This window comes from Borostomias antarcticus (assembly GCF_949987555.1).
Source record: "Borostomias antarcticus genome assembly, chromosome: 5".
In the NCBI taxonomy this organism is placed as follows: domain Eukaryota; kingdom Metazoa; phylum Chordata; class Actinopteri; order Stomiiformes; family Stomiidae; genus Borostomias; species Borostomias antarcticus.
The window spans coordinates 26,919,213-26,945,388 of record NC_140238.1 but is presented as its reverse complement, the minus strand read 5'-3'; the positions used below and the strand labels follow the sequence as shown (position 1 = coordinate 26,945,388).

Sequence of the window (26,176 nt, the reverse complement as noted above, 5' to 3'; positions counted from 1 at the left end):
GTAACAGCATTTCACTCAGAGATTCTGGAAATGTTAATGGACAATAATGCCAGTTATGATAGAAGGTGAGCCAGCTACCCCCTGCTGAAAGGTTATGTCATTATTGATCAACCAGTGAATGATTGGTGGAAGGTCAAGGGCCTTGATTAGACCAATGGGCAAGCTGGCTCAGGCTCCTCCTAAACACACATGGCCAAGTTCCCATCTGACAAAGTCCCCCTGTCACCACTTGCTCGCTTTGATCTGAGAGAGTAGAATAGATGAGGTTAGAGGGGTTACGGAGTCTGGGGGTGACCCAATGTCTGTGTGACCCCTGGAGGGACAGGAATAGGATGCAAACACATAGTGGTAACAACGAAATATACAGGTAGGGAAAATACGGGTAAAGAAGCAAAATGGGGCACCCCAGTAGCTCAGTGGGTTGGAATGCATACCATGTAAAGGCTAGTCCTTACTGTAGTGGCACGGGTTCCTCCGGCCCACACCCTCTGCTACATGTCTTCCCCTCTCTCTCTCTCTCTCTCTCTCTCTCTCTCTCTCTCTCTCTCTCTCTCTCTCCCACCTTTCCTGTATGTCCTTCAACTGTCCTATCCCAATAAAGGAGAAATATCTCAATCTCAAACCACTCACAATAGAATTGACTATCAAAGCAGCTTCTCAACAACACTGAAGACTACAATAACACTTAGCACTACCTATTAGAGTAAGAAAATTATAATTAGTAAATTGTAGTTCAGTCTGTAGATCCAAGTCCCTTCCAGAAGTTAAAAGCAATCTGATTAGGAGGCGCTGCACGTCCCTCTTGTATTTCCCAATATTCTTCTGAATCTTCTTCTTCCTAGGAAGTCTGACTTCCCATGCATGGAAAATCACCCAACTTTGCACATAGGTCCAGTCCTATGCCAGAAGTCCTCAACTGGCATTGTGGGCCAATAGTCCTGACGGTGGTGCTACAGCAACCGTCTAAATTTGAAAACTTAAATAAAGCATAACAAATGAGCCATACATGCTATCACTTAGTTTGCAACCACCACCAAAATGTAGGCCGAAGTGAGCAGAAATTTCCATGTGCTTTGAGCTGGAAGGAATACTGTATTTTTCAAAAACTATGAAACCTATCAAACCCTACACACCCCAATTAATACACTATAGTACATCTTCAGACTGCCACAAAGAGGAAATGTTTTGGTCAGTTAACACCCCAATTGCTACACTACAGTACATCTTCAGACTGTCCGCCACAAATGATCTTCACAGATTTTTGAAATATCAAAAATTGAGCCTGCATCCACATGTTTTACTGTAAACAGTACTGTATGCATCTACTGCAAATGCTCGCTCAATAAATCTCCAATGTTCATGAAAAAATGACATTTTCATGACATGGTAGATGTAGTATGACATTTTTCAGAATTGTATCTCAATTTTTGACAGTATTTTGAAGTCTGTCCTCATTTTGTCCCCTCATACTACTGCTGTTCATACAGGAAAAAATACACTACCCACAGTCCTATAGTGTAAACAGCAATGTCTCTACAAATCAGACACTGTTGTTGGCAACCCCGCCACAATAGCGGACCCCAGGACTACAACTGGCTAAATTGAATCTGATTGAGAGGACACCTGTGAGACTGATTCATTGGTTTCCACCTGTCTTGTTAGTCTGTGTGTATATAGCCTACATGTACTGTAGCTCCCCCAGTCCAGTTCGTCTGTTCATTATTTGCTGTAGCTGTGCATTGTCCTTGGCGTTTCGTGTGTCATCTTGTAAGTTTGTAAGCTTTGTCTTTTGTTCTCTATTGGTTGAGTGTGTATGTCATGGGATGGGACTCAGGGTCTGCCAACACAAGCCCAAGGCCTAACTGAATACTGTTGACACTCAGACAACACCAAGAGGTCAGTCACGGTATAAAAATAACTTTTATTGGACAACTGGGTAAAAACTCTTTAACCAGGCCAGGTCCAGCCTGGCTTATGTGCGTGGCTGGCTTGTTTCTGTTCAGGACTGATAGAACGGAAGCTAGTCATGCCACTGAAATAGCTGTGAATTGAAATGACATGAAATAATGTCTGATAAATTAAGATAGGTCTTATCGCCTGGACACATCAATTCCAATGCTAATCCAGCACAATAAGAGAGTGATAGAAGGTTAGCTCATGAGCTCACAACAACTAGCAGCAGCTTCCATAACATAAATGGTAGTGGTCAGTGGCTAAAGCAGTTACACTGATGATTCCTGAAACGTTAGCTATTTTGCTGCAGTTGGTTCAACTTCTGTTTCTGGACAAAGGTAAGGGATAAACCCAGATAACACAAGGCTAGCGGACCTACAGCGGGTCCCCGATGGACGAGTTGGTGGACCTCCGGTGGAATGGATTTCTATTGCTAAATTAACTGCTAATTAATTAATTGCTAAATTAACTTACTCTGAACATTTTTTGGTAACCCTTCCTTTCATAGTCCCCCAATTACTAAACATTTACCTGGTAAATACATGCAAAGTATAGCCTAATATAATGGGTAATTACTGAGACACCTATACTGTAGGTATAATTTCAAAACTGGAGTATTTCAAATGTTCCATTACTGCACATAAATTCAATAACTGACATAGTACCACCAGGTAACCACATTTTTACATAACTTCTATAACATCCAGTGACAAACACAAATGACAAATCACAATTCTTATATTTATTAAAATTATTTGAATTATATTAATTATAACTGGATCCACTGAGGAATCTGGGAGTAGGACCAAGAACAGGAGGAGAAGAAAACAAAACACAGAGTTGCATACACAGAGAAACATGTAGTAATTCTAGTATATCAATGGGACTTGTAATTGTAATTTCTGCAATCGGTTTGTCAGTTAATTCATCCGCAAAACAGACTGTACATTTCCTTAAAAAAAAAAAAAAAGTTTTGTTCCCATAGGATCTCTCCCGTCCGTCTGAAGAAAGGTTGTGGCTAAAGTTAGGAATCAAACAGGTTCGTCCTCAATCAGGGATCGAACCCTAATCTTGACGCTTAATCCACTACACTATCGAGGAACTTGAAAGTGCGGGATGTCATAGAGTTTTTGTTCCTATGGAATCTCTCCCATACTTCCCAAAAAAGGGGAAAGGAGAGTGAAAGGAGGGAGGGAGAGGGATGGAAAGGCTGAAAGTAAACATAGGAATAAACCCACAGGCTAGCAGAGCGTGTGGGTTTGGTTTCCCAAAATCATCCCCACCGGGACCTTGAACCCCGATCTCCTGGGTGGGAGTCCAATGCTTTCACCACTACTCTACTTGTGTAGTGGAGATCGGCAAATTGATTTTGGTGTCCTTCTTTATTTTGGTGTGCTGGGACTGCTGCCTCTTGTGTTGCCAACAGAAATGCAAGTCAACATTCGACGGAGTAAGGGACGGAGGGAGTGACAACACGACAAACGGCATCTATGGTGCGCTGGCTTACAGCCATGCACAAAAAGACATTTCACTGACATGGCACTGTCGATGTAGTGACTTTTTTCAGAATTATACAGTATCTCAATTATTATTTTTTTTACAGTATTTTGAATTCTGTCCTCACCCCTTGTCCCTCAAACTATTGCTCTCATATGGAAAACTGATCCAGTGCTACGCAGCAGCTATAATTCTGCTAGCTTTCTTCCTTCGGGTATGTAGATGGATGGATGACAGATTGCAAGATCACTTAAAGTGAAAAGACTTTACAGATTTAAAGATGCACACCCCAGATCTATCCACTCAACCACAATAGGATTCATTCTTCAAACACACACAGGTTTTTTTGTAGTACTTGATCTTTAATGATGAGTTGCATTGGCCTCCTCACAGCATCTCACAGTGAGACTCAAATCAACAGGCATGGACGGAAGCCACTAGCTCCAGTTCTCACAGGCATCAACATGAACAGTTACACAAAAAGTCCAATGGATTACGACTCATCAAGATGTTTATAAAACTAACCAGACACTAAACACACCCGACTGTACGGAGCTCTGGTGCTCTCCCAGAGAGGCCATGGTCAATAAAAACATGATCTCCTCCACAACGCTGGGACAGATAAGGTGCATACAGACACATCATGATACAAAACTATAATGAGGACAGTAAAAACACATTAAGCTCACTGTGGTATGGCTTGTCTTAAAGTTACATTCAGCTTTTTTTTGCATTTAAAGACAACAGAAAGAAAAGAAAACATCAGAAGACATCAAATGTGGCAAAAGGATGTCGACACCATGTTCCAATGGAATGTCCCTAGAATTAGAGCTAGCTATAGTTGGGAGCACTAGAATGATTCAGAGTACATGAGATGGAATGGTCGGGTTTGGGATTTCACATGGTCCTGTGAGCTGGGATATACGTCTGTTTTTGTGGCGGTCGTAGGGACACAGTCATGCTCGTTTCAGTTGATATCATTTGGATTAAATGCTTAAATTTGGTGTGTAGGCAGAGCGGGGGGGAGGGCTTTCTAGCCCTGACCCCTACAGCTCACACAGCAGGGAAGATCTGAACAGACTGGACAGGTATAAGCAGGACGCTCCATCACCTGGTCCACCAGAAGGCAATGTTTTGCCACCACCACATTTCTCCAGTCCTAGGGGAGGTGTTCTGAACAGGGCTGTATAAAGGCAGGCAGCCATCTACGACTGACTCTCTGGTCAAAGGCTGCCTTACTACAATGGCACAGGAGATGGTCGCCATAGCGACCACCCAGGGATGTCCCATGGTACAACAATAACAACAATACAAACGGTAATATCCTGGCAAATGGTGTCCATCTTACATGAAGATGTCCAATCTGGCTCTCCAAAGGCAAACGGAAAGCATCTTTTACATTTTACAGTGTTCCAACCTGTCACAATACAATCTCATGCTGACGCCACAACACTCTTACACAACTTTTGAGACAACAGTGAAGAATACATTTCAGTTTTAATAGATTTAAAACTGTCTAAGCTGATGGGTAGTTCACCACACCTACCTGCCAGCGTTTACTATGGAGACAGTGTTGAGTGTGTGTTATTCTAGACATGCAACGGTAACATGGAGAGAACTCGGACTAACACACACACACACACACACACACACTACAAAAACACTTTCCCATGCATCAATGTCACTCCATGTCACCTCACAGCATGAACAGGAAAGAGGGGACGCTTTAGAGCGTGGGTCCTCTTAGAAGTGGTATTGGTGACTATTCAATCTGAATCTATAACCAGGCTTTTGTGAGTAAGATGAAAATTACAGTCATCTTGTGCAGTGAGAATGTCTACACCCTAGAATAATGTAACCCATGAAATTATGTGTATAAGAGATTCTTAAGAGTTCTCTCTGCCTGTCTCGGTAACAGCATTTCACTCGGAGATTCTGGAAATGTTAATGGACGATAATGCCAGTTATGATAGAAGGTGAGCCAGCTACCCCCTGCTGAAAGATTATGTCATTACTGATCAAACAGTGAATGATTGGTGGAAGGTCAAACGGGACTTGATTAGACCAATCGGCAAGCTGGCTCCGGCTCCTCCTAAACATGAAAACACATGGCCAAGTTCCCATCTGGGCTGTCCTGGGTTCAAATAATAAGTTAATTATATCAGTAAGTAACATAAAAATATTCAAATGTGCTGTGGAAAGCACAGCAACCATCTGAAAGCCACTGAGTAGAGTCACTCTGGTAGTGTGTTTGTATGTGAATAAAGAGAGTAAATACTGTTACAGTACATTCGCCTCTCACCGAGACTCCTGTTCCTTGTGAGGAGATAAAGGGAGAGGGAAAGAGTGAGAGAAAGGAGAGAAAGACTGGGTAAGAGAGATCAAGATGGGACACTGTAGGCCTTTCCCAAAACCACAGGCCAAGTCTGCCTCTCAGATCTTGTATAAAATGCTGGTGATGTAGTTAAAACTGAAGCTAGGCACTGCAGCGCCCCCGGTGGCTGGTTGTAGGTACTGCTGTGTGATGAGCTGGCTGAGGTAGAGCAGTATCCGACTGTCCTCCTCCCCCAGTCCCAGCTGGTCCTGCAGGAAGCTGCTCCGCCTGGCCTCCACGCCCTCCGACCCCTCCCCGGGGCTGATGGGAAGGTGAAGGTGGTGGGTAAAGGTAAACAGGAAGGCCTTGGCGGCCAGCGCTGTGAGTGTGCTCTGTACGTGCGGGAAGTAGGTGGAGCCTCGCCGGATGTAGGTGCGGTGGTCAGCCATGTTGGCGAGGAGCTGGCCGCGGTAGGGGGGGCAGCGCAGGGTCTTCTGGTCCACATCCAGGATGGAGATGTAGCGGCTGTAGCGAGACAGGGAGCAAAGCATGCTGGAACCCACGGGGGACGCCATCCTAAGGGGAGGTGAGGAAGAGAGGAGGAGCAGAACTGATTATTTTGCCAACCTCACTACCTCTTACCTCTACCTCACTGCCTCTATTACATTGTAGATAGTTTCTACTATGCTCAATGCTGACAGGGTTGTTTAGATTCTTACTTGCCAGAGGACCACAATGGAAATAAACCATTAGTTTTTTTTTTGTTTATATCCTCGGCAGAAGTGTTTTAATAATCATGTACTGCGGCCCCATGTGGTTTGATATGTAACTGTTGTTTTAACACTCTGCTCAATAAAGTCAATCAATCAATCAATCAATCAATCAATCTACCTTTCGTACTGTAAACTTCCACACCAGACTATACTGTAAACAGGGCCGCTTGAAAAGCAGCTGATCACAATTAGGCTACAAATCCTGACCTCACGTTGGAGTTTACTAGCTCGCTCGCTGCTACTACTAGCTAGATAGCTACTAACTATTTAACACAGTATATTTGCAATGTTATAACAGTGATGGTACTTTTTACAACGTCGCGACTGCCCCCTTGACTTCCATTAAGCCAAGTGTGTGCCTGCAGAACGATCTTCCCCCAAAGCCGCGCCATTCCAGGCTATTGTCACAATTCAGTTTGATTGCTTGACACATTGCATACTGTACATTGAATAACTTATAATTGGTCATATTGTCCTGTAAATACTACTTTAAATATGTGTTAATGCCATTGAAATAGCTGAATGCCTTTCATAGTTTATAGGGAGCTATGTGTTAATGCCTTTGAAATAGCCCAATGCCATTAATAGTTTATAAGGACCTATGGGGAGCTTTAATACCTTTAATCGTTGATAGGAATGCTTTATAGGGAATGCGTAAATCCGGCCATTTCAACGTTGAGTTCATATCAAATGAACGTTGGTCCTGTAAAATACTTATTCCTTCAACCTGCAGCACTGAGTAGCCGACCTCATGCTGAAAAACTACATTGACTGTAATAACACAATGTGCCAATTTGTTTCCTTTTGTAAGAGTCGAGAATATTTGAAGGAGTAGAAAGAATGCTTCTTTTCTGCAGCGTGTGAGCTATATTTTGATGATCTGTGCACTTTTAGACACGTCTCTAACGTTATGAGCCCAGCAGTTCCCCTTGGTGGTTATTTCTGCAATACAATTCACACCCACAACTACTACACTAATTCTGTCTGTCCTACATTTTGATGGTTTGCTGCTGAGTCACAAAAGTGTGCACTCATGAAATTATAATCACAATTCTTTCCTTTAGGCCTATTTCCCTTTCCCATCGTAAAAAGTTTAATTCTCCTCCTACTTTAGAACACATTTTGGGGTTCTAAGTCAGAAGACTATTTTGTTTTCATAAACAGACACTGAACTTCCCTTGCCTGAGGCACAAAAAAAATCGAATTATTATTCTGTTTTACTTATATTAAGTACTATTAATTGTTTACAGTGTAAAGCAACTGTGTGTGCTTATCAATTGTTCATTTTTTAAATAGCCTATTATTGGACAATATTAGATATACATGAAAGCCCCAGATATTTTGCATTTTATGCTAGGCTATTGCTGTGAGTCATTCTGAGGCTATATACTGATATTTGCTGACACACCAGACACTGGAAGTATTCCTGCTTATACCTGTCCAGCCATAATATATTATGTGTGGACATAGGCATCTGTTGTTTTTACATTATGAATTTACAGGGAAAAATGGAATTAGAAAATAATTTAACTGTGCGGCCACCACGACAAATTGTACAGGCTATTTCATTCTAATAAAAAGTTTCAATCCTTTAATAACTGGCTTTTTCATTTAGTAAATTATTTGATTAATTGATTTAAAACAAATAACAAACAAGTCTAATTAAATTTCTGTAAAATCAATCATACTGTATGTCAAAAGCATGGCACGGGAAAGGACAGTCGCGGGAATAACAGGGTTGCGGTTTTGCCGTGGTGCGGCTTTGACCCTAAACCCTGCAGAACAACTGTAGCTAGCTCAATACTGAGACGAACAGGGAAATGATCGTCTCTACATGTCAGGCTCATGTAAGACAGACAGAATAGGCCCTTAAGTCCAAAATAGTGAATTTATCCTTTAACAAGCCCTGGCAAAAAACAAGCCCTCGATGTCTCATTATCCTAACACCTCCCCTCACTCCCTTCATGAATCCCTCTCTACTCCTTCTCTCCCATGTCCCCCAACTCCTTCCTCACCTCTGCAGTCCGATGAGTTTCCACCTCTGCAGGTCTGTGAGGGAGAAGGGGCAGGACAGCCACGGCTGGACCCTCTCTCCACAGCGGCCTGGCCCGGGTACGAAGAGGGCCAGGGCGGACACCAGCCTGCGGACCCTCCCCTCCTCAGTCCCCAGGACCACCAGGGTCCTCCCGCTCAGCAGGCACCACAGGGCCTGCATGGCGAAGGGGTACTGCCTCACGAACCTCAGCGCGCCCTGGCCCGCCCGCTTCCTCTGACGCAGTGTCACCACACCCCCATAGCCCAGGGGTGAGGCCGCCCTGTCGGACCCCGCAGACCCGCTCATGGTACAGTCCGAGCCATCCTCCGCCGAGCACCGGGAGAGAGCGTCCCCCGTGGGGCCGGCTGGCAACTCCAGTCCGACCACCGGGCTCCCTGAGTGGGGAGAGCCCACGGTGTAGTCCCCTTGGAGAGGGAGCAGGGCCTGGGGCTCCTGGTTGACCACCAGAGAGCGAGGGGGTTGGAGGGGAGCGCCGAGCCCCAGACCGGGCACTGAATCTGGGGCTGAAGCGTCGAAGAGGAAGCCCTCCTGGGACATACAGCACGCTGTGTCCATCTGGACTAGCGACCCAGGATCTGTCTCACCATGCACACCATCAGTCACACCCTCCCCCTCTCCGTCACAGAGGTTCAGGTCATCCACGCCCCCCTCCTTCCCAGGGGGGGTCTTCCCCTCCTCACTCCTGCTCTCCAACTCTAGGTTGGGGTTAGGGTCCAGGTCAGGAGTCAAGCTAGGGTCAGGGTTCAAGTTAGCGACAGGGTGGTATGTCTGCAGGCTGGCTGGGCTCTCCTCTCCCTCCCTGTCTCCCTGGCCCTCCGTGCTCTTCTCGCTGCTGAAGCTGCCTTTGGTCTCCTCGGAGCTCTCCTGGGTCTCCAGGGTCTGGTCTGAGGGGGACGACTCCAGCCGGACCTCTCCAGACGCGGGCTCACTCTCCTGGGCACCGCTCAGCTTGGAGGCCGGGCAGGGCTCCGGAGTCTCTAGATCCAGGGGCCCTGGGGACAGCAAGATGCGAGGGGCGTGTGCATGCGCGTCGCCGGCGTGGTTCACGGCACAGAACGGCCTCAGCGACCCGCCCTCCTCCTCGTCCTCATCCCCCAGATCCTCCTCAAACAGAAAGTTGGTGATCTGCTGCTTCCTGCGGAGCGCCCTGTCCAGGCGACGGGTGTGAAGGTAACACAGGTCCCCCCGGAAACTCCTCTCCGTCTCCCGAAGGACTTCCACCGTTGCCTCGTAGAAGGTCTGGTCGCACAGCTCCTGCAGGGTCTTCAGGCGCTTGTCGAAACACTTGGCTGACTTGGCCTTGATCAGCTGGGGGGTGTAGGACGGCCTGCGCTTGACCCCATCCTCCCCCTCCCCCTCCTCCTCCTCCGCACCCCGTCCGCCCTCCCCCCTCCCCCCCTGGTCAGTGCGGTTGAGGTCTGGGGGGGTGGCGAGGCCGGAGGGCGCGTCTGCGTGCTGCTCGCATTCGGATGCGCACCTCGGGCAGGTGACGGCGTGGGGGTCGCGGCGCTGCCGGCGGGGGTAGGAGCTGATCTGCCGCAGCAGGTCTCGGTGTTCAAAGATGCTCTTCTCCACGCTGGCGAGCTCGTTGGCCTTCTCCACGGCGTGGGCGGAGTAGCAGCCCTGCGGCCCCGCCTCCCTCTGGAGCCCCTCCTCCTTCTGCAGCACCGAGCGGGTGTACCTGTCACAAAAACGAGGGATGCGTTAGCATACCGAGAAATCAGCTCCAGAGCACGAGAGATGCTACACAAAGCCCTGTAGGTCGGATTATAAAGGTTTACCGGGCGGACGCTTGAGATGCGGCACTTACTCTAGGTCGCGCAGCTTCCTCTGCAGCTCGCGGGCGAAGGCTTGCCTGTTCCCGGTCTTCAGGCACTCGGAAGCCTGTGAGAAGCGGAGAGACAGCTCCTGGAACTGCAGCATGATCTTCCTCTCGTCGGCGGAGACGTAGGCCATGCAGAACGGCCGCACGAACCCCCGCGCCTCCAGGTCGTACAGCGTCAGGTGATGGACATAAGCGAAGGCGCCCTCCTTCGAGTCGCCCAGGACAACCCGCGAGTCCTCCACGAAGCTGAGCCGCGGGTAGCCGCTACCAGGCGGGTGGCCCACGAACGAGGCCTGGTAGTCCACGGACATGATGCGCAGGGAGAAGTAGTTGAGGTCGAAGGTGCCGCAGACTTTGGGGTCGTCCGGGATGGTGAGCAGCGGCTGCGGACCCACCTGCTCTGAGAACTCGGATATGAGGATGAAGTCTTTGGTGAACTTGGCGTAGGACGTTTTGGCCCACGGGTTGGAGTTGGCGGCGTGAGGGAAATGGGGGTCCGAGAACTCCTCCGGGAGAGCCCAGGGGTCGGGGTAAGAAGAATCCCTGTATTCATCTTCTTTGGTGAAAGCCACCACGTCCGGAGAGCCGATCATATTCCCATCAGGGGAAGCACGCATGTAGCCTACTATCAAGGAGTTGTCAGAAACAGAGGAGAAAGGCGCCCACTCCACACTTATTCATGATTGTCCCGTGCGCCATTCGAAGGTTGCACTGCCCATCTTATATCAGTACCGTTATCAGGAAGATCATAGCTGACGTTATACAGGCCTATCATCATGACATTTAAACAGAGTTTGGCTGTCTGCCCTCCCCACATAAAAGCAATTATCTAGCGAACGAGTTGGCTGGCTGGTGATGCGATGATTTGAGAACAGCAGATGATTCGAGACGAAATGCGACCATATCTCGAACCCCGTCAACGACACATTGTTCTCTTACCTTGCAGTATTCGTGATCGAATCGAATGCGTTGTTGTGGTAAGCTCACTGTACCGACTACAGTAAAACACCAACGTTAGATGTAAATTTGACATCCCGAGACAGCAGCCATGATTATCAGCCGGTCCTTCACCCATCATATCACGTGACCAGTCCACAACATAAAATAAAATAAAACGTTCACGTCTTTAATGAATACATACACCAAATAATGTGTATTCACATGGCTAGACTATGCATCGTATCGTACCTAATAAAATATTTGTGGGAGAAATGTGTGAAGGTTTATTCTTTACGACAGCAACTTTACGACAGTTTCTGTCAGGCGCGGGATTTGTAAACATTGCAGGAACCATCAGAAGCTGTCTGTCTTTGCAGAGTTTGTTATTGAGAGAAGAGTTTGCCAGCTGCGATTTAATACAAATTGAATTATTCTCAGTTTATACCCAGGTTACCTGGAAAAGGCAGCAAGTAACAAATACTTTTATTATTCCCAGTGCTCACAAGTTGGACAATTTTAGCATGGTTAACCAGTTAGCTAACGTTAGCTAGCTTCAAGCTACAAGCTAAGCTTGTATAACTGTCTCCTCGCATGGATTGTCTGTCAGAGGGACTATAGCTGCTAGCTGCTGCGAGTAGGGCAGCTAGTAATGCTAGTGTTCCATCTCGGAAGATCTCTGTTCAGATCGGGACTACAACGGTTTAAGATCCAGAGGAGGTTGTGTGTACAGACAGAAGGGGACACCCAGACAGACATGATCCGCAGAACCCAGATCAAGCGGGTTCTCTGCGTGGCTGAGAAGAACGATGCAGCCAAATGCATCGCAGAGATTATGTCTAACGGGAGAGCAAGGAGGGTAAGATGGGCTGGGTAGTGCATCATGGTGCATGTACAATGCAACTCATTTACTAGGACAGGAAGTGATGTTGTTCGCCCTGGTTAGAATGATTGCTCTCATAGTTGTACTTTCTTCACAATGCATTCCTCATCATATAGCCTTCTATGTGTACATTTCTGTTCATCTTCACAGAAAGAGGGAATGTCAGTCTACAATAAAGTCTATGAATATGAATATAACCTCTTTGGACAGGTAAGCCCTACAAAGCATAAATTGTATAGCTACAGGCAGTGTTGTGTTTGAGCTGTGTGGTTTTCTTATTGATCTCAAACCAGTCCCATCTTCCTCTTCTACAGAATGTGACAGTGTGTATGACGTCAGTGTCAGGACATTTGCTGGGCATGGAGTTCAAAGCACAGTTTCAGAAATGGTGAGAAGATGCATTCTATCTTCAGTCCTGAATTCACTTGGAAGAATGATATCTGAAAATTGTCCCAAAGTTTCAAATTCACAGTGGGCTATTGCTTTCACCTACCTACTAATTGCCATATGTATGGAAGTGAACAAGCAATGTATGAGATGATGTGATGGGAGGTGATAGCATGGATGTATTAAAAGATGGCTGCCCATTCATTCCAATGAAAGTTGCTCACCCAGCACATGAAGCAAATTGAACCGATTGTGATTTGTACTTCCTGTAGACCACTGCACATTCACAGTAGTGTTTTTCTTGGCCCGGCCTAATCCTTTTCCCCATAGATGAGCGCAGCGCTGCCATAGACAAGACAATAAACAGCTCTAAACTTGGTGGCTTGCTTCTATATAAAAATGGACCCAATGATTTAAAACTTGATAATTCAAGTGATACCCAGAAAATGTTTAGTTTCTTCCCCAGACATTTCATTCCCCATGTCTTCGGGAAAAAGTATTTTTGCCCCCAGTTGTGTCACGTGACTTGCAGTACTGAGTCTGGCCACTGCGCTCAAACTCTTTCACAGCCCATGTTCCTGGGGGTTTGGGTGATGGCCTGCAACATTTGAGTTTGTGTTTTCTTCCCTCAGGCACAGCTGTAACCCTGTGCTGCTGTTTGACGCCGAGATAGAGAAATACTGCCCAGAAAACTCTGTGAATATCAAGGTACACTGACCAGCCCCTAAACGCGTGATGCACTAAGCGTTTCTGAAATCTACATGTTACTAACCTACTGTAATTACCCCCCCCCCCCCCCCCCCCCCCGTAGCGGACCCTGGAGAGAGAGGTGAGACAGTGCCAGGCCCTGGTCATCTGGACCGACTGTGACAGAGAGGGAGAGAACATCGGCTTTGAGGTCATAGACGTCTGCAAAGCAGGTAGAGAGGCCCCACCGGCCTAAAGACTCTCACTACACACAATCATTCATTCATTGTTTGTTTGTTTATTTGGATCTCTTTTAGCCCTGTCGGGCTATTCTTCCAAGAGTCCATTAAAAGCATTTTTTAATACAAAAAAACATATTATAAAATACATAGTACAGTATATAATACAATGTAATGCATGTGAATACATGACACAATATACTTACAATACAAATACAATAGGTTATAATGTATAGAAACATACAATCAGCATATCACACACATTAATCATATTAATAAACCATAGGCCTATGTGTGAATAAATGCACACATCCAATCATTCATTGTGTGCCTGTTTAATGGTGGTGACTGTAGTGTCTCGATGTGCATGTGTGTTTCAGTGAAGCCAAATGTTCAGGTGTTCCGTGCGAGGTTCTCTGAGATCACTCAGAACTCCATCCGGCGTGCCTGTGAGAACCTAACAGAGCCAGACGCTAACGTTAGCGACGCTGTGGACGTTCGCCAGGAGCTGGACCTCAGAATAGGTAACACACATACATGCACACACACACACACAAACGTCTGAGATGGACACATCTCATACCTTAAGCTCGTATCACCAGTTACGTCAGACCAGGGTTATAATGCATGCTGAGCTTGGTCAAGCTTGTCGATTTGGAGCATCTCCATCCGTCTGTCTTTCCTCCCTCCTCCAGGTGCCTCGTTCACTCGTTTCCAGACGCTCCGCCTGCAGAAGATCTTCCCCGACTCCCTGGCCAATCAGCTGATCTCCTACGGCAGCTGCCAGTTCCCCACGCTGGGCTTCGTAGTGGAGCGCTTCAAAGCCATCCAGGCTTTCATACCCGAGACCTTCTACAAGATCAAAGGCACACACACACACACACACACACACACACACACACAGTCATACACACACATACAATATATTCAACCCTACACATTCACTGTCATACAATCATCCTCTATAAAAGGCTCATTGCTCTCTCTCTCTCTCTCTCTCTCTCTCTCTCTCTCTCTCTCTCTCTCTCTCTCAGTGATCCATGAGACAGATGAGGATGTTATAGAGTTCGGCTGGAAGAGAAACCGCCTCTTCAACCACACAGCGTGCCTGGTTCTCTACCAGATATGCATGGAGGTTTGTTTTCAAGTTCACTTGCAACACATGACAGAGTCTAGTCACATCCTACCAACACTTTAACGCTTGTTTTTTTCTTTCCAAGGATCCCTTAGCAACAGTCACGTCAGTAACAAGTAAACCCAAAAGCAAATGGAGGCCGTTACCCCTGGACACAGTGGTGAGAACACGCGCACGCACACACACACACGCACGCACGCACGCACACACACACACACACACACACACACACACACACACACACACACACACACACTGGCCATCTGTTCAGCTCTTATGTCCCTCTTTATCCAATAGGAACTAGAGAAGCTGGCCTCCAGGAAGCTGAGAATAAGTGCCAAAGAGACTATGAAGATTGCAGAGAAGCTGTACACCCAAGGGTTAGTATGATTGTGTTTTATGGTCAACATAAACTTTATGTTGACCATGCACAGGTTTTGGCCTGCTAGAGATATACTCTTTGTATAAGATATACTCTTTGTCTCAGTTTTGATCTGAACCTGTAAGTGTGTGTGTGTGCGTGTGTGCGCTTGTGTACCCAGCTTCATCAGCTACCCACGTACAGAGACCAACAAGTTTCCCCCGGACCTGGCCCTGACCCCCCTGGTGGAGCAGCAGACTCCCAGCCCAGACTGGGGGGCCTTCGCCCAGAGGGTCCTGGACCAGGGGGGGCCCAACCCCCGCCAGGGCAACAAGACTGACCAGGCCCATCCTCCCATCCACCCCACCAAGTACACCAACACACTACAGGTATACAGCTCATACACCACCAAGTACACCAGCACTCTGCAGGTATACAGATCCAATCAAAGGTTTGAAATGAAAATGAAAAATCAAAGTAAACTTTATTTGTATAGCGCATTTCATACACAGAGGCAACACAATGCGCTTTACAGAGAGCAATGGGGGTGGGCATATGTCCCACACCTACATATTCCAGAGGGAAGCAAAAAAACAGTTTCACCTGGGGGCCAGAAAAGTGAGCTGTAAAAATTATTCCGTGACCTCTCTCAACGAGACGATCGAGCAAGCTTGTCTATTGGCTAAGAACATTTACAGAGCAATAAACATGGGCTAAATACTTCATAAGAGAGACGTGACTAACAGTAAAGTGCACAAATAGTTAGAGAGATGTTGCCTAGTGTGTTAGCTACCCCATTATGTGCTAGCTATCCTTGTAGTCTCTAATATGATATTTAAGTGAATCATATAACAAAACACAGTAAGCACTTAGCTGCCACAAAGCAGAGGTGGGGAGACAGAAAGCAGCGAGCCAAGAGAAAAAAGGGTTGGGGTTGGCTACAGCTCATACACCACCAAGTACACCAACACACTGCAGGTATACAGCTCATACACCACCAAGTACACCAACACACTGCAGGTATACAGCTCATACACCACCAAGTACACCAACACACTTCAGGTATACAGCTCATACACCACCAAGTACACCAACACACTGCAGGTATACAGCTCATACACCACCAAGTACACCAACACACTGCAGGTATACAGCTCATACACCACCAAGTACACCAACACACTGCAGGTATACAGCTCATACACCACCAAGTACACCAGCACTCTGCAGGTATAGATATGGACAAAAACTCACCAAGCAAACTAGTTACATGCCAGATGTATGACATGTTGCAGGTTAATGGATTTTGTTTATATAGCACCTTTCCAGATCCCAGATTCCAGAAGGGTTTGACATTTACATATTTACATTTGGTAATTTAGTGGGCGCTTTTATCCCTGTGTATTAGTCGACCTAGTGGACGCTTTTGTGTATTAGTCGACCTACAATGTTAAGTGCTAGTGGTGGGGTTAAATAAGTGCCTTGCTCAAGGGCAAGTGGCCTGGTCACTGGCAAGTCGGTCTTAAACCAGCGACCTTTCGGCCCCCGCCGGTCAGATGCTCTAACGACTGGGCTGCTGTCTCCAGGGTAACGAGGCGCGTCTGTACGAGTTCATCGTGCGCCACTTCCTGGCATGCGTCTCCCAGGATGCCGTAGGTCAGGAGACGGTGGTGGACATCGACATCGCCCAGGAGAAGTTCAGCACCTCTGGACTCATGATCATCGCCAGGAACTACCTGGACGTCTACCCCTACGACAGGTGGAGCGCCAAGGTGTGTGCGTTTTGTTTTTCTGTCTTTGTTTTGGTGGATAACTTTTTTTTTTTTTATGAATATTGATTATTTATCAATCACTTATACATTCGTGTGTGTGTGTGTTTGTGTTCCAGGTGATCCCAGTGTATGAGCAGGAATCCCAGTTCCAGCCCTCTGCCATAGAGATGGTGGACAGCCAAACCAGCCCTCCTCAGCTACTCACAGAGGCTGACCTCATCTCGCTGATGGACAAACATGGCATCGGTACACACACACACACACACACACACACACACACACACACACACACACACACACTTACTTACACACAGAGTCTCAGACATGGTTAATAGCTGTGTGTGTGTGTGTGTGTGTGTGTGTGTGTGTGTGTGTGTGTGTGTTGGTGCAGGTACGGATGCAACCCACGCAGAGCACATAGAGACCATTAAGAGTCGTATGTATGTTGGTCTGACTGCTGACCAGAGGTTCCTGCCAGGTGAACTTGGCATGGGACTGGTGGAAGGTACGTACAAGTGTTGATATTAATCTCATTAGCAGGCTGATGTTAATTCTAGAACTCCCTTGTGATGTGAAAATGTGTTTGTTTGTGTGTGTGTGTGCGTGTCTGTGTGTGCGCGCGTGTTTGTGTGCACGTGCGTGCGTGTGTGTGTGTAGGGTATAACTCTATGGGTTATGAGATGTCCAAACCGCACCTGCGCTCTGAGCTGGAAGCAGACCTGAAGCTGGTATCGGAGGGGCAGAAGGACAAACAGAGCGTGCTACAGCATCACATACAGAAGTACAAGGCTGTGTTCATCGAGTCTGTCAGGAAGGCTAAGAAGTATGTTAAAGAATTGATATCAACCCTCTGGCTATTCACAAAATCATTACTCACACACATGCCGTTAACCAATCACATGTTGTGTTCCAGGCTGGACGAGGCCCTGTCTGCATATCTGGGGGCGGCTCAGGAGTTCACCGAATCGGAGGAGCAGGATCTGGAGATGCCCCTCACAGTCAGGAAGTGTCCCCAGTGTGGGCGGGACATGGTGCTGAAAAAGAGGAGGGAGGGAAACGGGTGAGATGGGGGGGAGGGGAGGGGCGTGGCCACTTCTCCTCTGCATTGGAAATGTCTGAGTACAGATGCTGTGTTCCATTTGTCTGGGAAGTGGTGAGGGGGGAGAGGCGGAGAACGACGTCACACACGAGCTGACCGCGGTACAGTAGACAACAACAGCTTGGAACAAAGATGGACGCTAGCTAGGTTTGTTTGCCAAACAAGTAGATAACGCACTGCGCGGTATTTTGCGCATGCAAAAGAGGTCGCGAACATGTCCTCAGATAGCAGTTGGGGAACACTGTGTATACGGCTGATTTAATGAGACACAAATAAGTGCATAAATGCTAATAAAACAGTTTGACTAAAGTTTTCCTTAGTTACACAGGGAGCTGCCATCTTGTGCACGACTTCTGGAGCTAACTGGGGGGTAGGGGTGAGTGGTACGAGTTCACAAGTGGAGGAAAAACAAGTCGTGGGGGGGCGTTCCGGTTAAAACCGCAGGTAGTATTGCGTGAATCACAACTTCGCGAGCCAAATGGAACACAGCGAGAACCCCCCCTCCACTCTTCCACCCACTCTCCACCCCCCCCCCTCCCCTCCCTGTCTGTCCTGCAGGAAGTACCTGTCCTGTGTGGGGTACCCTGAGTGTAAGTGCTCCGTGTGGTTTCCTGACGCGGTGCTGGAGGTGAACAGAGATGAGGCCGTGTGTCCCACCTGCCAGCCTCGGCCGGTTCACATGTGAGTAGCTCTTTTGACTGCGGACGTGATACGGGGTCAGGCCCGGGGGGAAGTGGCTGAGAAAGAGGTTGTCTTGGGACTGGGCCAGGGGAAGTGAAGTTCGGGTTGGTCGTCGAGAGGGTTAGTAGTTGATTTGTTCCGCGTGAGGAGAGCGTTTTAGCCCAGGAGCCAAGCCTGAGTCTGTGCTCTCACCCCCCCCCCCCCCCCCCCCAGGTTAAAGTTCAAGTTCCGGCGGGGCGGTCTTCCTCCCATGATGCCCCTGGAGTTTGTGGGCTGCATTGGAGGCTGTGACGAGACGCTGAGGGAGGTGCTTGACCTCAGGTACCTCCGTACTGGAGGAGGAGGAGGAGGAGGAGGAAGAGGAAGAGGAAGAGGAGTCACGGTCACCAGTCAGGCCAGGGCTCGCCCCGGCCCCGCTCCAGGCCCCCGAGCCAGAGCAAACCCACCGCGAGCCTCCAACCCTCCTCCACGAGCCTCCCTACCACCCCCTCCTTCCTCCTGGCCCCCCCAGGGGGGCGGTGACCCCACCGGAGACGTTGTAGTGTGTAACTGCGGCCAGGATGCCCTCCTTCTCACCGTGAGGAAGGACGGGCCCAACCAGGGGCGCCAGTTCTACAAGTGCAACTCTGGGAACTGTAGCTTCTTCCTGTGGGCCGACCAGCCCAGCCAGCAGGGGGCCCCGCCCAGCCGACAGCCCAACCCCCAGCCCCCGCCTCGGACATCCCAGCCCCCGAGGCCCTCTCTGGGGTTTGGGAACGTCCCTGACGGTAGAAGGGGGGGCGGAGGAGGGGAAGAGACGACATGTAACTGCGGGGAGCCGGCGGTGATGCGTACGGTGCAGAAGGACGGGCCTAATAAGGGGCGGGTGTTCCACACCTGTGGGCGGCCCAGAGACCAGCAGTGTGGGTTCTTCCAGTGGGCTGACGAGAACGTGCCCCCGCCAGGTAACGGAACGGACGAAAACTCAAGACACACTCACTGAACTATCACAGAAATAGATATTGTCTATCTTTGAGACTGACCCTCTTTGTGACTGTCTCTTTCCTCCAGCGTCAGGAGGGTCTGGATTCGGAGGGGGGGACCGCGGGGGGAGGAAGACCCCAGCAGCCCCCTCCAACAAACCCCCAGCTGCTAAGAAACCTCGCACCTGTGGTATATGTCGGCAGCCAGGACACACACGCAGCACCTGTCCACAGAGATGACCTCAGCTGTCCCCAACGCTGCTGCTGATGCCTTGGTCTACATTGTCATATTGGTTCTGATTGTGATTGGTTCTGACTTCTGAACTTTAAGAGGGGTTTTCTGAACTGAGGGCTCTGGGTCAATCTCACCTGTATGTGCGGGTCTAGGTTGAAACTGGTTATGGTTCTATACACAATATTTAGAAATTGAATTAATATTTTAAGAGGAAAATAAATAATGTATTATGTGCCTGTGTGTCAGAAGAATGTATTTCCATGTAAATTTGGTGCTTTGAAATGCATTTTTTGTAAAGGAATAGTCATAGAGATATTGGAGGAAGTGTCACCAAAAATAAAGATACTCCAGTAAAATGAAGGACTGTTTTGAATTAATTTAAATCAAAATATAATGAATCACACATCCCATCCTAGCCTTTGTTTTTTATAAAGTTTGACTTGACAAGAAAATTGTTTAAAGCTATTTGTCTGGACAGTAAGTGTTTATTTGCATGTAAAAACAATATATAACAGTACAACCAATACAAATAAACAGCAATAATAAATATAATAATAATAATAATGACACAGTAGTGTATCAAGGCAAATTTTGTGTTCTAAAGGAGGCCACACAAAATACCAACTTCTTTTAAAAACAAGAAATTCCCTTACACTATGTATGTAAGTGAAATGTTAGTATTTTGTCCTCCTTGACTTTGAGATGTGTTACCTTTTCATATTTTGGGGAAATGCCTAATGATAGATAACCATCTGATTAACCCCCTCAGTCTTCCTCCCATGATGCCCCTGGAGTTTGTGGGCTGCATTGGAGGCTGTGATCAGACGTTGAGGAAGGTGCTTGACCTCAGGTACCTCCGTACAGAAGGAGACTGGCCCTCTTTGTGACCGTCTCTTTCTTCCAGCGCCAGAGGGGGAGACCGAGGGGGAAGAAGACCCCAGCAGCCTCCTCCAGCAAACCCCCAGCTGCTAAGAAACCTCGCACCTGTAGTAGGCTATATGTTGACAGCCAGGACACACACGCAGCACCTGTCCACAGAGAACAGAGAACTGTCCTCAACGCTGCTGCTGATGCCTTGGTCTAACTGCATTGTCATACTGTATTAGTTCTGACTGTGATTTTCTCTGACTTTTGAACTTCTAGGTTTTTTTCTGAACTGAGTGCTCTGGGTCAATATCACCTGTATGTGCAGGTCTAGGATGAAACTGGTTAAGGTTCTATACACAATATTTAGAAACTGAAGTAATATGTTAAGATAAAAAATAAATAATGGATTATGTGCCTGTGTGTCAAAAGAATGTGTTTCCATTTGATGCGTTGATATGAACATGTTGTAAAGGAATAGAGATATTGGATTAAGAATAAAGATTAAAGTTAAATATAAATATACTCTCGGTTTTGAATTAATTTGTATTTTATTTTTGGCCTTATTTTGATATTAATTCGCGGTTTATCACACATCCCATCCTAGCCTTATCTTTGATCCCACTCTTTCCGGAAGGGGGTGTCTTTCTGCCGCAGCTGTGGTCCTGTCCTACCAGCCAGCTTGACCAAAATAGAGTGAGCTTGGTGTGCCGATATTCTGAACCAAAAATGGCTGCCACCGGAGTTCTCCCCTTCATCAGGGGAGTAGATCTTAGTGGAAACGACTTCAAAGTAAGAATTTCGTCTTGATATACTGTTATTTTGTAGCCAGTAGTAGTAGATGCTCTAGAGGCATTGTAAGCTTTTTAGTCTGCCCACAGCAATGCTAACTAGTCGAGACAGCTAGTGAACTGCTTAGCCTAGCTTACTGTGAACAACAGGGCGTTAGCTAACTTAGCTAGCTAGTTGTCAAAACTGGTGTGGTCAAAGTGTTCACTGTGTGGCCACTGGTATGACTATCTGGTTAGCTATGTGGACTTATTTTGTAATATGACAGGTCAATTAAGTAAATAGCTAGTTAGATATCTAGATAACTATGGTGGTATCTAGCGCTATGTCTGTTTATAAAGTTGACATCAGCTAACGAGCAAGCTCGCTAAGTTAGCTAGCTGTCTATCATAGCTAGCTTCAAGAAGTTCGCTTGGTATGTCAGAATAAGACCTGAGACGGATATGCAAGATTTAGCTAGCTACAACACATAACGATGTTGTATCGTAATCGCCTAGCTATTTTGACCCACATAGTTACATAGCGAGCCAGATAAGACAAGCCAGTGACCAGGAGGACGGCTGTCCCAGACTGGCTTTATTTTAGAAGTCTGACACACTGGTTACTCATAACTGTCATTGTCGTTCAGGACATGCGATTTTAACTACAATAACAGACTCCAGCAAGACATTGGTGGGTGGAGGCAGCTATGTCAATTATAATAGATGTAGGCCCATACAATCAGGGTGTGGAGTGTTTCTGCTTTCACACACCAGCTAAGTAGAGAACAGTCAGACACACCCGTGCTGGGGAAGTAAGGAAGAGAAGAGTGATGACCTAAGTTGGTGTTGTCACACACTCACAATGTCCTAACTGATCTTATTCTTGGCCTCCTTTTGCCAGCTAAAATAGTCTGTTTTTCGTAGAGCTGGGATTGACATGCGGTTGGCTCCCTCTGTAGTTGCTATTTAAATCAAAATAATGCTCCCCCTGAAATAGTATTCAGAGGTCATACTGTCAGTGTTATGATGGAGAGCATGAAACATACTGATCGAGATGTGAGTGATGTCTGATGGCCAGTCTGATCGAGATGTGAGTGATGTCTGATGGCCAGTCTGATAGAGATGTGAGTGATGTCTGATGGCCAGTCTGATAGAGATGTGAGTGATGTCTGATGGTTCATATTTAGCTTCACTTGAAATGCTTCACTGTCCTAAACTACCCCATTTCTCAACCCCCTCCCAGGGCGGTTACTTCCCGGAGCATGTCAAGTCTATGAGCAGCCTGCGATGGCTGAAGCTGAACAGGACAGGACTGTGCTACCTCCCGGAGGAGCTGGCCTCCCTGCAGAAGCTGGTGAGTCTACCTCAGGCCAGGCCAGGTCTGGTCTTCAGTGAACCATGTCCTCTCTGTAGCTACATTCCAGCTCTGTCAGCAACATTGGGCTGGCTTGAGCACACCGAATAAGCTCCACTTCTGTCTGGCCAACACTGACTGATTGGGTTATCTCTCAACCTTCCAACCTTGTGTGTTCAGCAGGGCAGCTCTGAGTCACCTGAGATTAATAGAATCATTTATTATCTGGCAGGGCAATGTCCCTCCAACCACACAATGTTACTCACTTAAGCTACGGTATAGATGACCATTTTCTTTGTTTACTTAAAAACTGTACTTAGGGACCCTTTGAAATATATGGGAGGGGGGCACTGGACCAAGTAATCCTCCCTTTAGTCCAAATGAGGTTTACAGTTTTTTAAATTGGAGTCAAGGAAGGGTCATACAAGTTTGAATCGATCAAAATAAAATTGTTTCTTCAGCTTTTCGGAATTCAGCAAGCTGTTTTGTATGACCCGGTGGTGCTCTGCTGGTGATGATGGGGTAGATTAGCAACTCGCTTAGAACCATAGACATTACAGACAGACACCGACATGTGCCTGCTCCTAGTAGGCTACGAAAATGCAGTGCATTTCGCTGTTGCTGGTTGTTAAAGCTGCTTGCTTTCACTTCTTTCATTCAGTACTGACATTACAGTAACATGTACTGTATAATATAATCAGTATAATAAGCAAAACTAGGGGCCGCTTTGAACCTGTGCTGACTCGAAAACAGAAGACACTGGGAGGAATCAAACGACTGTTGGAGGTGCTGCTGCCTCTTCTTATTTTTAGTGACAGCATATTAAAATGAATGTTGCCCATTTAGTCAGGGAGGGTCAGTATTTTATTTACTTTTTCTCGGGGAGGGGCAAAGTAGAATATATTTCTGTCAGAGGGAGGGCCATGCAGCCCGCCCCACCCCTCCATCCGGCCTGGGACATGGTATCAGAATTATAATGTAATCCGACCCGCAAAATAATTTCTTGCACAGGGCGCCGGCAGGCAGGCCTACAATGCGAAATTCAAGTCACTCAAACGTGGGGCGAAATGCTGTTGCGCAGCGCGCGAGGTGAATGCTGCATACAGTCACAGGTGTAATCAATCTGCACGAGACTATGAACGGAATGCAGCTAGCCACCGAGAGGCTGTTTTCATGGTTAACTAACGTTAGGAACACAGACAGTTTCAAGAAAGATGAACATTGCAGTATTTTTTGTGGAGTTCAATGGAAATGCTACATGCCTGATATGCAAGAACAAAGTCGCCGTTCTAAAGGAATATAATGTTGAGCTATTCGTTACTAAACATGGAGAACAGTGTCATAGGGAGACGAGAGGAAAAAACGAGCCACACAGCTGAGAGGGCTAACGTTTCAGTTTTTCAAGATAAGTATCTAGAAGAAATAGAGTAGTAGCCTACAAATGTATTCAAGTGTCTGGCAAGAAATGGAAGCAAACTTGAACTTTAATAAATGCAAGTAAAGGTCCAGGGCAGGCTTACAGTAGTGATGCATCTTGCAGCTAAAACAGAATAAAGTACACATGTAGTCTATTCAATATAAAATAAAAGTAAGAAAAAAAGATTTGCACTGTTAAATATTATTAAAATATATAGAAACCGGTTTGAATTTGTATGATGAAAATGTTAGTTATGGTATAGCCTTGCAACATTTAGAGATTGACTTGTGAGTCTAGTCTAGTCTAGTCAGAAATATTGCACTTTCTTATAGTTCGTAGTACTTGAAGTTGACATTGAAGTGGCCCTCCTATGAGTTGACAATACCAACAGTGGCCCCAAGCCAATTTGAGTTTGAGAGACCCCTGCTCTAAAGTTCTCCAGTGACCCCCTCCCATGTATGTATCTATGTATGTTTATTTATTTAATAGGGACAATACAAATTCACATAGTTGAATAGTTACAAAACACAAGACAGTGCAACTGATGCTATGTACAAAGAGATTATATCTTTTAGCTAATTTCCAACTCCTGTCCCCATAAATTTGAGGGTCCCTGTTATGGAATTTTCAGTGACAAAGGTACTATTCAGGAGAGTGTTGAATGCCAACATTCTAAGTTCAACAAAGTTTATTACAAATATGTACACACACAAAAACTGAGAATTGGACCATCAAACTCAATTGCTTTGTGCACACAGCAGTCTGCAATCTGAGAAATGGTGTGGTGGGGATAAATGGATAGAAAAATATGCCTTCATCCTCATTCCTCCCTCCAACGAGCACCAAAACAATGTGCTTAATATGCCAAGAAACGGTATCTCGTGTGTCAGTTTGAAACAAAACATAGTCATTTTGAGGCGACCTCTCCAGAAAAAACTATGGGATGAAATCGGACAGGAGGAGAGGATACAGGAGGGGAGGAGATAAGACAGGTGAGGAGATAAGACATGGGTTGAGGAGACAGGAGAGGAGACAAGATGAGAGGATACAGTAGGTGAGGAGATAAGACAGGAGGTGAGGAGACAGGAGAGGAGAGGAAGAGTTTTCATAAAGGTTCTCACAAATCCACATCCACATCCATTCTGGTTGTATACGTCAGACATTAAAGGACAATGCTCGTTTTTGACAACCTGGACCTTATTTACGACATGTTATAAGACGTTTGACTCACCGAGATCACTTTGGTGTAGTTCGGAGGCATGTAGAAGAAATTTAAAATCCAGCGCGAGCCAGTATATCCATGTAATGGCGGTGGTCGGGGCACTTAGAATGCAGTTTCTAAAAATCTATTTTCTGCCGCGAAAGGGTTGTTTTCATCAATCTGTCTTGATGAATCGCTAGTTGTGCTTACATAGAACATAGGCCTGTTGTGGTTTTCACATGCCATGATCTTTAGCAACGTCTTTCGAAACGAAATAGCTTCCTCACTTGCTCCAGCACGCATACGCACAGCGCGCAATCGTTGCTCCAGCACGCTGTGCGCATGCGTGCTGGAGCAAGTGAGGAAGCTATTTCGTGTCTAAAGACGTTTCTAAAGATCATATTACAGAGGCATGTGAAAAACCACAACAGGCCTATATGCTCTATGTAAGCACAACTAGCGATTCATCAAGACAGATTGATGAAAACAACCGTTTCGCGGCAGAAAATAGATTTTTAGAAACTGCATTCTAAGTGCCCCGACCACCGCCATTACATGGATATACTGGCTCGCGCTGGATTTTAAATTTCTTCTTCATGCCTCCGAACTACACCAAAGTGATCTCGGTGAGTCAAACGTCTTATAATATGTCGTAAATAAGGTCCAGGTTGTCAAAAACTAGTATTGTCCTAGTATTGGAGAGGAGACAGGAGGAGAGGAAGGAGACAAGAGGAAAGGAGATGAGACTTAGGATTTGTATTTGTACCCCTGAACT

The 26,176-nt window shown here is 46.6% G+C and overlaps 3 protein-coding genes across 4 annotated transcripts in view; 2 read left to right on the top strand and 1 right to left on the bottom strand.

Annotated features, from left to right (window-relative positions):
• Positions 1-3,838: 3,838 nt before the first annotated feature.
• Positions 3,839-11,463, bottom strand: smcr8a (Smith-Magenis syndrome chromosome region, candidate 8a). The gene is made up of 3 exons (XM_084438135.1): positions 10,404-11,463; positions 8,553-10,274; positions 3,839-6,340 (listed from the first exon to the last, which is right to left on the bottom strand). Exons 1-3 carry the CDS (start codon positions 11,033-11,035, stop codon positions 5,884-5,886), a joined length of 2,811 nt encoding a protein of 936 aa, XP_084294261.1. The 5' UTR covers positions 11,036-11,463; the 3' UTR covers positions 3,839-5,883.
• Positions 11,464-11,771: 308 nt separating this feature from the next.
• top3a (DNA topoisomerase III alpha) lies at positions 11,772-20,135 on the top strand. 2 transcript variants are annotated; one of them, XM_084438133.1, is made up of 19 exons: positions 11,772-12,213; positions 12,388-12,447; positions 12,552-12,625; positions 13,257-13,332; positions 13,436-13,544; positions 13,931-14,074; positions 14,246-14,416; positions 14,585-14,685; positions 14,771-14,845; positions 14,983-15,065; positions 15,237-15,435; positions 16,633-16,818; positions 16,935-17,064; positions 17,210-17,323; positions 17,476-17,641; positions 17,732-17,878; positions 18,476-18,598; positions 18,812-19,542; positions 19,649-20,135. In XM_084438133.1, the coding sequence occupies exons 1-19, from the start codon at positions 12,007-12,009 to the stop codon at positions 19,798-19,800; spliced, it is 3,048 nt and encodes a 1,015-aa protein (XP_084294259.1). In that variant the 5' UTR covers positions 11,772-12,006; the 3' UTR covers positions 19,801-20,135. The 2 variants fall into 2 exon arrangements, with proteins under 2 accessions (XP_084294259.1, XP_084294258.1); XM_084438132.1 differs by having other exon boundaries at positions 15,228-15,435.
• Positions 20,136-21,373: 1,238 nt separating this feature from the next.
• Positions 21,374-26,176, top strand: part of flii (FLII actin remodeling protein) — a 19,778-nt gene continuing 14,975 nt past the window's right edge. Inside the window, exons 1-2 of the mRNA XM_084438129.1 lie at positions 21,374-21,451; positions 22,673-22,783. Coding sequence (XP_084294255.1) covers positions 21,389-21,451; positions 22,673-22,783 — 174 coding nt within the window. The 5' untranslated portion in view covers positions 21,374-21,388. The remainder of the gene's footprint in view (positions 21,452-22,672; positions 22,784-26,176) is intronic.